Source organism: Dermacentor silvarum, chromosome 9, assembly GCF_013339745.2.
Source record: "Dermacentor silvarum isolate Dsil-2018 chromosome 9, BIME_Dsil_1.4, whole genome shotgun sequence".
NCBI classification, from domain to species: domain Eukaryota; kingdom Metazoa; phylum Arthropoda; class Arachnida; order Ixodida; family Ixodidae; genus Dermacentor; species Dermacentor silvarum.
The window spans coordinates 117,774,329-117,790,842 of NC_051162.1; the positions used below are offsets into that span (position 1 = coordinate 117,774,329).

The window sequence follows — 16,514 nt, forward strand, 5'->3', positions numbered from 1 at the left end:
ATTTCATGAGGTATTTTGATTTCTCCTACAACTAATGGCTGCCTCATCGAGTGATTTAGATCAAGGGTTAGAATTGTGCTATCTGCCACAGGCAAGTTTTGAAAAATCGCGGACCTTCTAAAAAAGAAACACTCGCTATGTAGTACATGAGTGATTCGACAATCGAAACAGAACAATTATTTAATTTCAACACTTTCGACCGGTGGAAAGGTCTTCATCATGGTTTGCAAAAAAAATGGCAATTCGGCACTGATAGCGAAGGCCGCAAACAGTGGGCGTGGCCGTTCTTAAGGGGGAGAAAAGAGACATACAAGAGAACGTCAAACCGAACAGTGGTGACAGCGATCTCTCTCTCTCTCTCTCACACACACACACACACACACACACACACACACACACACACACACACACACACATATATATATATATATATATATATATATATATATATATATATATATATATATATAGCAGCTGACGGCGGTTTGCTCCGATCCACCGTCGAGTGTGAGGTCCTGAACAACACTTTTCAATTGGGCGAACGCGGTTTAAAATCATGGATCCGGGACATCAAAGAGGTTGCGGCGTTAGTGCTAACGCATTTAATCTCTCGCGTTTACCGATGAATCTACACGAAATAATTTTTCTTTCTTGACCCACGGCAAGTGTAACATACAGCTCTGAATTATATGCCTCTCCTCGCAAACCGGTGTGGCAGCATCCGCATAGCAAGGATCCACTGGCCTATTGTTATTCGTCGCGGCGAGTATTTCCGTCCCATCTGGCGATTGTCTGCGCATCGACCTTGCGCCGACGCTTGTCTTGGATTCATTCTCCAGTCCCGCCAGCCGGTGCCGTGAAGTGCTTTTATTTTTCTCGTATCCGAATTATCGAGGTTCCCGTTTTTTCCCTTTTTTTCTTTCCAACCTCCCCCCCCCTCTTTATATATATATATATATATATATATATATATATATATATATATATATATATATATAATGCATCTCGTGTCAGCGTTGACGCGCGTACGCTTGACATGGCTTGGCTTCTTTCTCGAAGTCTGTTATGTGAGCCCCGTCCTTGCCTTTCTCCTCTGTTTGACTTCTGGACGAGCGCTGTGGGCGCCGCCATATTGGCTGGCTGCCCGCCTAGTTGCAGATGATATTTATTTATTTGATTATTCATTTATTTGTTTCTTTAATTGTTTCTTTCTTTCTTTTTTCTCTCTTTATTTATTTATTTGTTTGTTTTACACTGCAGGTCTTTCTTTCTTTTATACTGCAGGCCAAGTATAGCGCTAGCAGAAGGTGGATACAAAGTTCATAAACAATAACAGCGAGCGATTCTAAGCAGTAAGAGGTGCTCGTAGATATGAATGAATTCTGTAGTGCGAACACAAAGAAGTAAAACGGAACCAAAAAAAAATAATACAGGATTGTTAAGTGCTTTGAATTTATTTACAGGCGTTACGCAATAACGGGGAGCGTCTGCTTTATGCAAATTAAACAGACAGCGAACTGCATAAAAGTGGAGTCAATAAGTGCTGTGAAATTGCTCGAGAGAGTGCATGGCGTATATTTTATCTGTAATTTAATACGTCACGAGGCAGTGAGATCCAGTGGGATATTGTTCCCGGGGAAAATGAGCTGCTTAAAGGTATGTACGTTTGTACTCTGTAAAATAATTTACACCTTTAAAAGTGAATAAACGTCTAAAGCAATTTATAACTCACACCCTTGCACGCAAAGGAATTTACACCCTTAAAAGTGAAGAAGGTTGTATATATGTTTATAGCATGCACCCTTACACTCAGAGGTGTAAGTGTGTGAGTTACAGACAGATGTACGCCCGTTTTTAAGAGTGTAAAATATTTTACAGTTTAAGGCGCATGCGCACTTTTCTCTCCTGCGGAGTGAAACATGGTCGAGGCTCACGTTTTTTTTTTTTTTTTTTGCCATATTGAGTCTGGCTATTGAGGTAGGGGCGATTAAACGGTGTGATTTCGTACGCCTGCATTCTACGGTAATCCTACGTAAGTGTAATCCGCATTATTTTTCTTAAGGGTACGCAGTTGTAATACACAGGGGAACAAGAAGACGTCCCGAGGTTACAACCGGCAGGCGGGACCTTTGTGTATTAATAGTATAACAAACAAAACTATTAACGAACAGACAATAAACCTAAATTCAGATGGTAACGTTTAGAGACGGTGTTAGGCACTTTTTTTTTTTATGAAGAATCAGCACCGACTCCTCCAGTTCACCACCCTTCTCAACTTCGGAATCCTTCATAAGACCTGATCTGCAATTAATGGAAGGCACAAAAAAAAAACCCCACCCGTAAACGGAAGGCGTGGACTTGTCCCTCTCTCGCCTCTGTCCCTTCTCCACATGATCGAGTGGTCGGTACTCTAACCCTGTCATTGTACTCGGCTCTTGTTCGAACCTCCCTCGAACGTCACGAGAGAGTCACGTACAGAGCTAACGCTGCGGGGTCAACTCTACACGGTATACAGTTCTACTCCATCGAACATGGTCATTAATGCGCGTTGCGTGATCGACTCCCTTTCTCGCGTATACTGCAGTTCATGCAAGACACCCTATATGGTCCCGGCAACCCCTGTTCGCAGAACGCGGTAAGCGCGACATTGACGACCTCTTACGGCTTTGTCGCGGCCAGCAGTTATAAATGCGGGCATCCGTCTCTCTCATTTTGTTCGCTTCCTTAGCAAACCCTGGCTACCGTTCTGTTGCAAAACTCGTGTACCTCCTCGAAAGCGTGTGAAACATGCCACAGGCAAAGCGGGTAAGCGGGAAACGAAAGTGAACGCGCGCGCAGCCCCCCCCCCCCCCCCCCCCCTAGAGAAAAGCGCGCGAGTGGATAACAGTGACCTAACGGGGTAATGACTGTGTTCCCTGCCGCGCCAGTACGCGGCTCCTGCCCCGCAATTTGCGAGCGTTGCAAAGAGGGTCGCGCGCTACCGTAAACGGCAAGCGGTGACACGCACAGACGCTCCTTCGCATGCTGCTGACTCGCGCGCGCAGACGTACGCAGCAAATATAAACATACACTAACACAAACACACATTCAATTCGCGCACCAGCTCGTCTGTACTTAGGAGGAACGTACGCACAGCGAACGTACGCATCCATTGTCATTACGCACTGCGAGCGCACTCACGCACGCGCAGACACAGACTCACGCACGCGCGCAGAAGACGCGTTTTCATCACACAGACAAACAACGCATTCGTATACTTAGAGGCACGCACGCACACACACGCGAGAAACTCCTCCATCGTCATTGCCACAATAGCAGCTACCGCCGTACAGTTGCGTATACAAACGGGCGCGCACACGCACACACTCATACACGTGCATAGACGTATACAGGCAAAGAAACGCGCGCACTCAGACGCGCGTCTTCTTTGCGTTGTCATTACGACCGGCAACTTAGCCGGCGCGGTCGGTGGTTTTTAGGGTGCGCGGCGCACATCGTCAGCGCGCTAATGGATGCTTTCTGGCATAGCTCGAGGCGCAGCAGCATCGTCGACTGGTCGGCGGGATGCGCGCCCAAAGACACTCGTTTCTGTAAAGGTGGCGAGAAGGCGAGAGTGTTTGTGTTTCTATAGCTGCAAGCGTACACGTGTTTCGCGTGTCTCTGCTTTCTCTCTCTCCCAATGGGCAACCCCCCCCCCCCCTCCTCCCGGCCGTCGAGCGTATAACCTGTTCGCCTCGTTTCGTTTACCTGGAAAGCGTGGTCACCGATTAACCCCGTGAGATGCAACGCGTGCGCGAGAAGTTTGCCTGTTTGCTTTCATTTGACGAGAAGGTGCCCCCTGCGGCTCTGCATAACCACCCCGAAGTATGCGCGGTGTCCTGTGTAGTCTTGTTCCTTTTCCAGATCGATTTTCTTTTACCGCCTGGGGTTGTGTAATGTGAACGTAAACCAAAGTACATGAGTGTTTGTTGTTGTTCTTTTTTTTTTTCATTACGTTTCGCCCCAATATAAATGCGATCGACGCTGCCGGCAATCGATCCCACGACCTGCTGTTCACCCTGCCGAACGCCATAGCCACTGGAGCAAGCCTATAGATGCACACACTTGAATAAGTGCTTTAAGAGCAATGAGGGGAAGGCCAACATAGTATAAATTATGTTGCTTACTTGCCCTCGTAGCTCGATTTGCAGCGCGGCGCAAGAGAAAAGAGCACCACGCGTCGGCTGGAACGCACTGGAAAAAACCGCCTTTTATAAAAACCACACTTTGCGTTCAATTACATCTCAGCAGAAAGGCTGCTGAGGAAAAAAAAAAGAAAAAAAAAAGAAAAGCTAGTGAAAACTGCAAAAAAAATATAGAAACGGAATAAAAATCACGTAACAATTCTCGTGACGTGTTCCCGACGGAGTAAATTCGCCTCGTAGGAACGTTGACATCCAGCCGTTGACTTCCCTTATTCGGCCATTGTTCGCCACTTAATGTATCCACGATCCCGCGAACTTTTCTCTCATTTGGAATGGTACCTCCTAGGCGTGCTTTATTTACACTGGATATGGAATGATAGGTAAAAACGGAGGGGCATTTCTTTCTAAACACGGGTCACCGCAAACACGACCTCTTTCTTTATATAACCTTTCACTTAATTGTGCTCGTCATCCTTATAGCTCTCGACGCGGAATGTCAACCGAGACACGCTCCCAGTCACACGGCTCCCGACGCTTCTTTTGTTAGACATTGTGCTCGAACGTTTTTTTTTTTTTTTTTTTTTTTTTTTTTTTTTTTTTTTTATCCACGTAGAGTGCGCAGCTAGTATCATCTAGCTGAGAAGAGATAACGCGAACGTTATCTTAAGAGGGGTGTCATTCGCGCGCTTGCCTTTCGCGCCTGCATTGTACGCAGAAGAAAGAGAGCCGTATTTCCCACTCCTACGCAGTGTGTGCCGACAGTGCTAATGGTCCCGGTTCCATACAGTCCTTGCTCTTATTCTTTGCAAAAGGCTTAACAGCGTTGCTGGGAAGCGCATTGTAGTGGAATTTTCGTGGCACCCTAAGCTCCATTCCTTACGCGTTCGCTACGAAGTCTTCTTCAAGTAGTTTCGCGTGACGTTGCCGACTTGTCATGTTTTCCGCGTTAAATGAAGCCCCAAGCCATCCGAACACTAGAAGCATACTGGTGATTGACAAAGCGCCCAAAATAATTTACTATGATGCATGTTTCTAAGAACCAGGGACCAAATTCACAATTTTTTTTTGTTTTCCTATGTACTCTCTGCCATTGGCCAACCGCCTTCGCTAATAATATGTCCAGCCTCAAGATTGGCTGAAATTTTCTGTTACGAACAACTTTAGCGTAAGAAGTTTTTTTTTTTTTTAATTCTGGCCCAGATTCGGTTTCGGTTCATAGGAGGCGGATACTTCATGACGTCACGTTACACTGACTGGCTCCATTCCTGCTAACGCAGCACTTGCCTCTCGCGAGTGCTGCCAGAAGAAACGTGCGTAGCACTCCTGTTTATCGGTGGCGTCCAAATTCATGTATCAGCAACGATTACCACTTAGTAGTGGTAACGGATCTCTGAGGCTATTCTTTTGGGGGACTACATGGGCCGGAAGTGGCTGCGTGGGCGGAAACAGGTCGTGGGCGCCATGTTGTAGACACCACCCTTCTGTATTTTCTGTTATTTCTTTTGTTTTTGCGGGGTTACCAAGAGCCTGAGCGTGGTGAAACTGGCGTTTTCGGTGAGCTCTAGTAGTAAGTTAGCGCTTCGATTGTTCTGTAATGCTTGTTTCTTAAGTGTTCGTGTCTCTGTCACTGTGTTCTCGGAATCACGGAACCTCACCAACAAGCCTAGCTTCAGGGCATTGACGACGTTTTATTAAAGCGAAGTTTCATTGCCTCTTCTCTCGACTTTCGGGCGTCGCTGCGAAGGTCTTGCCGCGGGTGCCGCTGGGTTTCTTGCAACACCACCAGATGGCGCTCGCCTCCGCGCATCGCGGCCGGCGCCGCTGCGGCAGCGCTTTTACAGTTTGTGCGTATGGCACGTGCTGAGCTTGCTTTCCTACGCGACAAAAAATGCAGGTACTGGACTGTGGAGGTCGCTTGCTGGGCTGTGATAGTGTAAACGTTACAATCGTCCATAGCCTGCATAGAGCGATTGGAGTTGGCGTCTCAACAGCGTGCTGGCCACGTGTGCAGAAGGAGCGCGCGAACACGCGCCGGAAAAATCACTCCAAAGCGGACACTCAGCGTCGATGGCACTGCGGGGCCCGAGAAAAGCGTCGCGTAGAACAGGAGCGTCTTCGCTACGCAGCGAAATGTGATGTAGACCGCGAATGTATGTATACAATGTATACAATTTTATAATAAATAATTGAATTACGTGCAGCCCCATAATTCCATTACAGCTTAACACTTCCGCCACGATGCGATGTGCCATGTGAGGCAATGATAATGCTCAGCCCTCTCAGATATTTTGGACAGTGACGCACAACAACGCCTCAAGCAAACACGTCTCCCTGTGTGTTCGGTGCACTACGCAGACAAACAGCAGTGGTGCACGCAAGGTAACGTTTAACATCAACTGACCACTCTCGTATTAGTAGACTAAATGCTAAACTTGTACACATTCGCCGCCAACAACACCGCTAATTATCGTCAACCAAACCAAACAGCATACGAAGCTTCGCTTACATCGATGCCCACAGTGCGTGGGATCCGCCATTTTTTTTTTTTGAACTTTATTGCAGAAAGGTGCGACGGAGATAAAAGCAGTCGGTTGACGATCACGTACGCGTGACTTGGTCTTCAAATGACCGCTCAGCAATTCCAGTTATTTCCCTGTCACGCCGACAGAATGTGTTCTGACTCATATTCCCCTTCAATTTCAGATGGCATGACGTAGGCTTCCAATTTTTTTAAAGCTCATTTGTATAGCCCGATCTTGCTAGGACTAAAAGGTCAGCGGAAATAGGCTTAGGTGTACATCTGGTGCCTGTGCGCCGGTGAGCTTCCCGGGGGCTATATTTTTTACCGCATTGGCTGTATGACTAGTTTTCGCACATGCGCAGCGAACTTGACCTTAGAATTTACATTTCGTAGATGATTTTTAAAAAAATAATAAACAAAAGGAACGGTGCATGACGAATACGAGATTCCTGACATTTGGCAGGTTTCTGTTTATCAATGAAAATCATATGCACGTATTCTTCTCGTATGTGTTATTTCGAAGCATCTTTTACAGCAGCAATGCTATATGTCGAGCAGAATAATGTCGTGTAATTGATATCTCTGCACGCACCAAAGCTTTCCACGTGACAATGTGCACTTCAGAGGCGGTTTCAAGCATATTCATATGGGAAATCAAATCGCTTGGTTTTCCATTAGTGCGAACAGCGTGCAATCTTGGTGTTGTAGTCCAATAGCATCAGCTGAAAACTTTCTTGCGTTTACATAACTCAAGCTTGATGCAGTTAATGATAGTAATAGATTCGTCATGTGTCTGCAAGAGTACTGAGGCAGACCTGTAAGACGCCCAGCTGAAATTAAATTGCGATGGTATGGTATTGCATCGACGAGGTCCCTCTGAAAACATCGCAGATCGACAAGTAATTACATGCTTATTGTAATCAGCAAAACGTAAGTCATCAAATTGCGTTTTGCCGAGAAGCAATTGATTGGGAGCGAGCGATTCCAGTCGCTTATTTTTGCACCGTACTTTCACGTAATTAATGAGGATTCCGTTAAATCTCAAATGATTTCCTTAACAACGGCACGGAGCAAAATTTTCCGTTCCTAGCGTTTCACTATAGCGCGGTCTTGTCTTTCCGAGGTGAGTCAACTCGACGCTTTGAAGCACGTATACTCTCTAAATACATTTACACTGCCAACATTAACTGATGCAATAAAACCATTAAACGATTTTGCCCTTATGAAAATAATTTGAAACAACCTTTTAATTCTCCGGATATTGTCTCGCGCCTTCCTTTATACTTATCGTATTGGCCGTACATAGCGTAGATATAGTCTACAGACAAAAGTCGTTAGAATGTCAATTCCCTGGTCGGTAGACTTTGGCAGGGCTCTTTGCAGAAGGTATGCCCGTAAGTGTGAGCCCACATGCCCGCAAATTCTTCTATGCTTCGCAAACAAAACGCCGATACACATTCTAGAGGTTGTCCGAGTGATTTTTGTAAATAGTGAAAGATAATGAAAGCTGTGTATCATTTTCGTGCACTCATTCGCTGGGCTATCAGCAGTGCTTGCCCGTGGTGTTACGGTGAATAATACGACGACATGTAAGAAGGGCAATAATTGATTGAGAACCTCAGCCGACAAAGTCGAAGAGTATTGCTGAAGATTATTGTGCCGAGGACAGGTAATGTTCAATAACCTGGCAAGGGAACAAGAACTCATGATTGCCAGTCATCCTCTGTAAACTGTGCAGGAGTTCGTATATCTAGGTCAATTACTCACAGGGAACCCTGATCATGAGAAGGAAATTAAGACTAATAGAAATTGTTTAGAGCGCATACGGCAGGCATCACCAAGTGATGACCGGCAGCTTATCGCTATCCCTGAACAGATAAGTGTACAATCATTGAATTCTACCGCTACTAACATATGGTTGCAGAAACTTGGAGGTTAACAAAGAAGCTCGGTGACTAAGTTAAGGACCACGTAACGAGCGATGGAACGAAAAATGCTAGGCCTAACGTTAAGAGACCGGAAGAGAGCGCTGTGGATCAGAGAGCAAACTGGGATAGCCGATACTCTATAGTTGACATTAAGAGGAATAAATAGATCTGGGCAGGTCACGTATTGCGTAGGGTAGATTACCCGGTGGCCTATTATACAGCCAAAAGAAGGGAACTGCAGTCGAGGACGCCAGAGAACGAGAGAACTAGGTGGCTTGAAGAAATTAGCACATTTACCGGCATAACATGGTGTCAGCTTGCACGAGACGAGGTTAGTTGGATATCGCTCAGAGTGGCCATCGTCCTGCAGTGAACATGGATATAACGATGACGAGATTATTGCGATAAAGATGATGATGTATAAGGGCAATCCCGCTTTCCGAGAAGCCACGTGCTCCACAAGCATTCCGTATATATCTATCCGTAATAACACCTCAAAAAATATTTGTCGGCGTAAGAATAAATATGTGTTCCGTTTATCGACGAACTCTCGAAGCCAGTATACGCACATCCTCATTGGAGAAGATGCTGGAGCTTGAATCATCGTACTAGTGAATTGCAATTGCAGGCTGTTAAACGGGATATGAAACTTGCTAAGGTGGAAGACTGGGCGTGTTGGTATAGCATACTAGGAGTTGGATTACGCAACGTTCTGACGGGACATGCAGAAGAGAAACGCATACAACAGATGCGCTATATGTTGCGTGTGTTTCTCGTCTGCGTGACCCGTCAAAATGTTGCGCAATCCAACTTCTACAGTATTAGGACGGGACTTTGCCGCGGTCGTCCTCATCGTCACCTTGTCGTTGTCGTCGTTTCTGTGGTTGTTGACAACGTATAGATCGCTCGCAGCGCACGGGTTGACCTTGGACGGAAGAAAAAAAGAAAGGCGCGCGACCTGAAAAAAAAAAAAAAAAAAAAAAAAGGTCGCAAGCTGTGTGTGACGCGCCGGAGCATGCGAGAAGTGAACAAAAGCGAACGACACTGTCTGACATTAGCTTTCTTTATTTTATTTTTTATTGTTTTATTTTTTTTTCTGCGCGCGGCGAGGCGCGTGGAAGAGCGAGAATTGACGCATGAGCAGCGAATCGCGCCTGCCTTCTCCGAAGCCAACGCTTAATACCAAACGTTAGAGAAAAGTAAAGTCCCACTGCTGCGGCAACACTCATCCATCATAATCACACTTTCGCATTTCCCCGGCTCGGTGCACGCACTCTTTCTCTTTCTTTCTCTCTTTCCCAGCTCTCCGTGCTTCTCTTCCGTATACAGAAGCGATTGTTGGTGACACACAATGCACCTTCTGTATAGGCCCCAATTGACTCCCTTTGGGGAGTCGTTCCGGTGCTGGCAAAAATTTTTAAAAAAGGGGGGGGGGGGGGGGGGGGGGCATTCTCGCGCTGTATGCACCGCGACGAATTACGCGCTGCTTTCTTTTTTCATTTAATTTGTTCTACCTTAAACGGCCGTTGATATTAGGTAAGGGCGGGTGGCACTAGTTTAGGGGAGGGGTCAATATGTGACAATGTGTGGGTACAAGAAATCTCAGCTCTGAGTGCATCAAATTTTAACTGTATTTAATGACTTCGGTGGCATTGATCACGTTGTTGACTTGAATGTTCTACGTCTTGTTGATCCGCCGTTCTTTTTTTTTTTTTTTTTTGTGTGTGTGTGGGGGGGGGGGGGGATTTCATGTATTTTTGTTGTTTTGTCGTCCCTATTATTGCCCTCAGTAAAGGATTACAGTATTGGTAAATAAATAAATAAGTACATAAATAAATAAAATCACCTATTGCAGGAGATGAGAAAAGTACAGGTAGGTGGGTGAGATACGAGGATTTATTTATTTATTTCAAAATGCTTTACAGGCCCTATGCGGACCCTCGCGCAAGGGTGGCATAGAAGAAAAAAATGAAAAAAGAGTATACAACTGGACAACAATTATGACAAAGTATAACTAAATGCATGAGCATGCCGAGACATGAACCCCCCCCCTCCCCCCTCCCTCAAAAAAAGTAATACTAAATGTATAGAAAACATGACTGCAAAAGAGGGTTTATTGCCCGCGCCCATAGTCAGACATTTTTTTTTTAGAGAGAGAGAGAGAGAAAGCGTTGTTGGAATAGCAGAAGAGAAAGAAAAAAAACAGCGTGACATTTCGTCTCTTTAGCATAACGGCATAACAAATTACAACACTAGAGACTATGAAAATATAGTTGTAGCATTGGCAAAGGAAAGCACATTCGTTGAGTGTAATACAGTTCGGAATTTCACAAGTAACTAAGTGATGCATTGCGCGCACAAAAGAGAGGAAACGAATGAAAATAAAATATCTGATGATGCGGCGAAGACCTCCGCGCAGCAGCTGTTATAGAACGACCGCTCGATGGAAAAAAATTGGAGGACGCTTAAGGTTCGCCTTTAAGTGTGGAACGCGACAGCGTTCAAAGATCCCTGGCTGCTTATCAACTTTTTGTTTTTTCGTATATTCAAATTACAAGCAGACGCTATCACATCTGTAGGTTGTGGTTAAGTCGTGGTTTACGATTTTCCTGGCGGATTTTACTTTGAGAAATTCAATTTTGTTCACTAACGCCTTGCGCCACGCGGAGGGGCCTGCGCGGTCGAGCTGCTTCGGGCTGATTATTTCCGCCAGGGGCCTGCGCGGTCGGAGCTGCGCGCTCGAGATGGTGTCGCTGCCGGTGTGTAGTTTCTTCACGCGGAGTTTTAAACGAATTTGTCGTGAGGGAATGCATCTGTTGGCTCTATAGAATGCTTGTTTAGCGCTAAGTGTTTGAGTTGCTTTTCTTTCTTTTTTTTAACACGAAAGTGTTTTATGCCGTTTCCGCCACGGAAATACGTTAGAACATCCGGCGCGCGAGGCGCCGATAGATCGCCCACCCATTGCGCCACCGACAGAGAGCACCGACGCCGACACCGTACGCTTGCAAACGCAAGCTCGCGTCCGCGCGCCCGCATGCGGATTTCGTACGCGTCGAAATCAGCAGCTCCTCTCAGTTACGCGTGCCTGGCTACGCAGCACGGCGCGGAACAACTCTCCTATAACGCTGTCTCCAAAAAGCGTTAAAATCGAAGCATTTTATGCCAACACGGAATCAGTGGCGTCTGCCAGCAAGTGAGGCCAGTGAGTGGGGACTAGCTAGGGCAATCGAGATGGTGTCGCATTTAGAAAAATCTTGTGACAACGTTCGGTGTGTAGTTTCTTCACCAGAATGACGATGGCGGTAGTTTTAAACGAATTTGTCGTGAGGGAATGCATCTGTTGGCTCTATAGAATGCCTGTTTAGACCGCTAAGTGTTTGAGTTGTTTTTCTTTCTTTTTTTTTTCATCAGTTTCACGCGCTTGTAAAATGGTTGCCGGACGTAGGTGTATAGCTCGCGATAAGCGGAAACAGCGCGGCCTTAGCTGTATAATCAGAAAGCGGTTGTATATTAATCTCTCGCTGCCGTCTTTATCGAGCTTTCCATTGCGAACGCGCGCGCTCACAACATTGTCGGCGCGCGCTATATGTACGCACGTGCGGAAAGAGCGAGGCCTTCTCGGAAACATCTGTAAAGAACAAGGCGCAGTGTAGGAAGCTTCCACGATCTTCTCGCGGCGTTGGGCAACTTGCCAGGGGGGGTCGATTGTGTTTCATTGCCTTTCATGTTACCAGAGCCCCTTTTGTACTGACACCGCTTCTAATATTTTCTGTTTTCTTTCCTTGCAGGTGAGTCTACGCTCCATTGTTTCGCCTTTAAGCGAACGACTGAGGCGCGCTCATCTGGGGTCGCCTTTTGTGCTTGGTTCCTGTTTTGCAGGTGATGCGCAAGTGAGTTTTTTTTTTTTTTTCACCCGCTTCGTTTACGCTCAACGACGTGCGAGCGCGAGCTATGCCCTACCGCCGTGCGACAGTTTGAAGTGTTGCTAAGTTTTAAGATAAACAATATTTTAGCTGTATTTGTCTTTTAAAATTAACATTCTACAAAATCCCCCGTAAGGATCACTCTTACCGTGAGAACAGGATTGCTAAGCAAAAAATAAAAAGTAAACGACAGACAGGTGGCGCCACCGTCTTAATGTTTCCGCACTGGCTTGGACGTTACGTCATGGATACTGTCGCCGTCTGTTCTTGCCCCTTTAATTCTTCGATCGGTAAAAATGCACTGCTTTGTATTCTAAAAGAGCCAAGGACTGAACATAGCAAGTTTGAAGACTTCGTTTACGGAGCCCCTGCACTCCGAAAACGAATATAGTTTGAAATCGCTGACGTCACTCTGACGTAACGGCGCTGGGGATTTGGCGCGAAATTCGAAAGACTGCAGCTTCAGCCTTCGTTTTATCTTTTAATGCTCAGCCTATTAACGCGAAGCTAACGAAATAGAGCTCCGAAAGAATGCTTTATGTCTAAGCTGATCTACAGCTTCTTTTAAGTGTTCCTTAAAAAATACTTGGAAGAGAAAGAGGGAGAGAAATTCATGAAGCCCGCCGCTCAGATGCGAGGCGGAGTGTGTAAAATGTCGAATCTATTACCCGCTCCTGATAGTCGTGTTCCCTCCTTGCGATTGTCTCGCCAGGGGCGCACGTCAAGCGCGGCAACTATAGATATACATGGAGCGTATTTCCTGCGCGTTTCAGGCGTCGCCCGGCGCAGGCGCGTCTGTATTACTCGCGTCGAGAGCCCGCTGTACGCTGTTATATACCCCGATATATGTGCCACTGTAAAGCACCGATTGAATAAAAAAAAAATCTCACGCTATGCGTGTGGTTATTAATGTACAGCGCCTTTCATACGGACGCGATGACGCCTGCCAAGCGCTCCGCCCTGTGGTTGCCTGCTTGTCCGCAATATGTAAACATTGCATGCGACCTGTGGCCGATGTTAATGTCATAGATTCCTATAAATTTTAACCTATACGGAGCTCTGGTGCTGCACCAGAGGTCCCCAGGTTGCTGCACCAGTGTAGTGCAGTGACCTGGGGCGCTCTGCACCAGTGGTGCAACGTTCGTTCAGCCATTATGGGAATGATGGTTAGTGCATTGATTTGTCTACTCTTCCGGCTTGTCGCTTGGAACGTTCTTGTGACGTTATTATTAACGCTTTTTCTTTCCTAAAAATTGCGACCACCCGATTGTTTTATAAGTTCAGCAAGACAATAAGTACGGGCCCACGTGCCTTATCGTTGCGAATTTGGTGCATTTATAATACAATATGTTGTGAAAAAAATACCAATTTACAGTCACAAAGTTTAATCAAAGCCAGAAGGCAGAAGGCGGACGATGGGGATGCGCATACCCATCGACTGCTGATTGAACCGCCACACATTTAACCCCCATGGGTCACGAGCGCTCTAAAAGGGAGGGTTTATTGTACACGCAACTTGTCTTACAGAAAGGCGAAACACACACACACACACACACACACACACACACACACACACGCTTGTTTCACAAACAGACACTAAGGTACTGTCGTGTAAAACTGCGTAGCTGCAGCAGTGTTGTCATTATCATATTATATATGCGGTAATGTTACAGTGCCTAGAATATACTTACATTCTAGGCACCGTAGTAATATCATGTCTGCTGGCGGTAAACGCGCTCGTATTTGTTTCGCCTGACTACCGGAGTTTCGCAAGGTTTCTCTCCGATTGCTTGCAGAATGTTTTTTCCCGGAATTGCTGGGAGCGCGCAATCTCAGATCGATGAGACATTACTCGATCGTTGGCGCGTGCCTTTTAACTCGAGCTTGGAACTGCGGCACATTTTCGGCTCATTGCGCAGTAGCACTACATGCGCGTTACGCTCCACGAAAGTGCTGCTGACTTTCCTGCGGGCCACGAACCTTAATCAACGAAACTTCCTACATATCTCTATAGCGTACATGTGTATGTGTGTAACTATGTGTGCTGTCAAGTGTTCATCATTGTATATATCATAATCATCACCCAGTACCTGGAGTAGCATGTAAGGCGAGCAGCCAGATAAGCATCTCCAGCATATCATGAAAGCTTGTATCTCTCTCAAACGATGTCATTTGACACATCTGTTTAGTGTAGTATATTGTAGTGTACTTGTATATGCTTGCCGTCATCGTGACTCGCTGTATTTGCATCCTCATTACGTCGAGGTAATTTTTTTCCCTCTAGCGTTTAAAAGGCGCTCGAGGCACAAACCGCCGTGGCGCTGGCACTGTGTTGTCCTGCTATCTATCTATATCCTCTAAGGATAAACACCCGTCGAATCGCTCCCGTGTCCTGCTATGTAGCAGCAGCCCGCTCTTCGTCGAATCCTCTATAGATCTTCCAGTACAGTAGTGACCATCGGCGACGCCTGGATGGCGTCGTAACCACGCGGACGTCACGTGAAGTTCCAACTAGAGTGTACTAGACAATGGTCGAGTGGGCCGAACGGCGCTCTCCCGCTGAGGCGCCGCGTGTGGAAAAATTATGCGAGGGCGCTGCGAGCGAACTGGATTGGGGCGGAGACGCGCTCCGCGGCATATTCAACGTACTTTCGCTGCGGGCGCCGAGGCCGATTGCGCATAGTACGTTCTTAAAATAGTGCTTTATTTCAACAGCAAATTTATGTTTACACCATCTTGCCAAACATATATATTTGAGGCATGGATTACACAGCGCGACGTCTTCAATTTTGCTGTCGTTGTCAAGCGCGTCGTCTGCTAGTGAGCGCGCGTTCTCTACGTGGACGCTGGCGGACGCCCAGTTTTTCTCACAGAACGTCTGTGCAGTACATTTTTTTATGTTTAGTTGCTTTGGTGAGCCCATGACTCTTGACGGCCGGTACCTAATGTAGTTTTAGCCAGGTGAACTGCTGTTTTTACCAGTGTCTTCTAAAAGTAACTGGTATCTCTGCAACATGAAGCTACGTAATTTTATTATTGATATCGTGTCATTTTACGCACGCTTCTTGTTGGTGGATGTTTATCAGGGAAAATCATCGAAGAAAACAGCATTAGAGAGAAATAAACTAGGTTTAATAACTGCGTGGCGCGAAGAATGACCAATGTATTTCTAGATAATTAAATCGAAGGGTACATAGACATATATGTTCACGATATATGTGTAAGGAAAAAATAACAAATAGTCTAAATGCACGAATTGAAAAAGCGAGAACTCCCGACCGGAATAAGCGCACGTGTTTGCTGTAACACACTTATTAGGGAATACTGCACATAAAACTCTCATTCGCAGAAATAATATCCAAAGCAGGCAAAAACATCGTGTATATATATATATATATATGTGTGTGTGTGTGCGTGTGCGTGTGTGTGTGTGTGTGTGTGTGTGTGTGTGTGTGTGTGTGTGTGTGTGTGTGTGTGTGTGTGTGTGTGTGTGCGCGCGCGCGCGCAAGTGTTGTTGATATACCGTACGACGCCGAATAGTCGTTTCCGTTCGAATGTAACGCATAACAGCACTGTTGAAGTCTCAAAGGTGAGGGACCGATGGAAGTGACGACTGTTATTCCGGATGATAGTGCTGCCGGAGAGTCGTCGTTGTTGCGCAGAGGCGCAGTTTCTGAGAGAATTAACGCATGGGGGTTAATGAGTCCTGCTTAACAAGTTTCTAGCTGTCATTCAATATAAACGCCCTGTTTTGGGGCAGCCTATAAATCTGCTCACTTGATTCAGACAAGGAAAACGTTTTTCTTTTGTTTTTGTTTTTTTGTTTTTGTTTTTTTTTTTTGACAGTCTCATCATGTTTTCAACCCATTAAAACTGGGTGCCTCATGTGGTACCACACTTCTTCAACGAACGCAACAGATCTGCACATCTCTACGTGTATGTGAGGCATGCCGTTCCT

General features: G+C 46.0%; 1 protein-coding gene across 4 annotated transcripts in view; it reads left to right on the plus strand.

Moving 5' to 3' along the window:
* The window catches only part of LOC119464137 (cyclic AMP response element-binding protein A), a 260,539-nt gene that overhangs the window by 84,012 nt on the left and 160,013 nt on the right, over nucleotides 1-16,514 (plus strand). The window contains exon 2 of one of the 4 annotated variants that reach the window (XR_007463209.1): nucleotides 12,422-12,512. The exons of 1 other annotated variant lie outside the window; for it this stretch is intronic. Coding sequence is in view for 1 of the 3 variants with exons in the window: in XM_049655564.1 (XP_049511521.1) it covers nucleotides 12,422-12,523 (102 nt within the window). In the remaining 2 variants the exon portion in view is untranslated. Of the gene's footprint in view, nucleotides 1-12,421; nucleotides 12,524-16,514 lie in introns of those variants that run through there. 2 more of the 4 variants (XM_049655564.1, XM_049655565.1) reach the window with 2 other exon arrangements.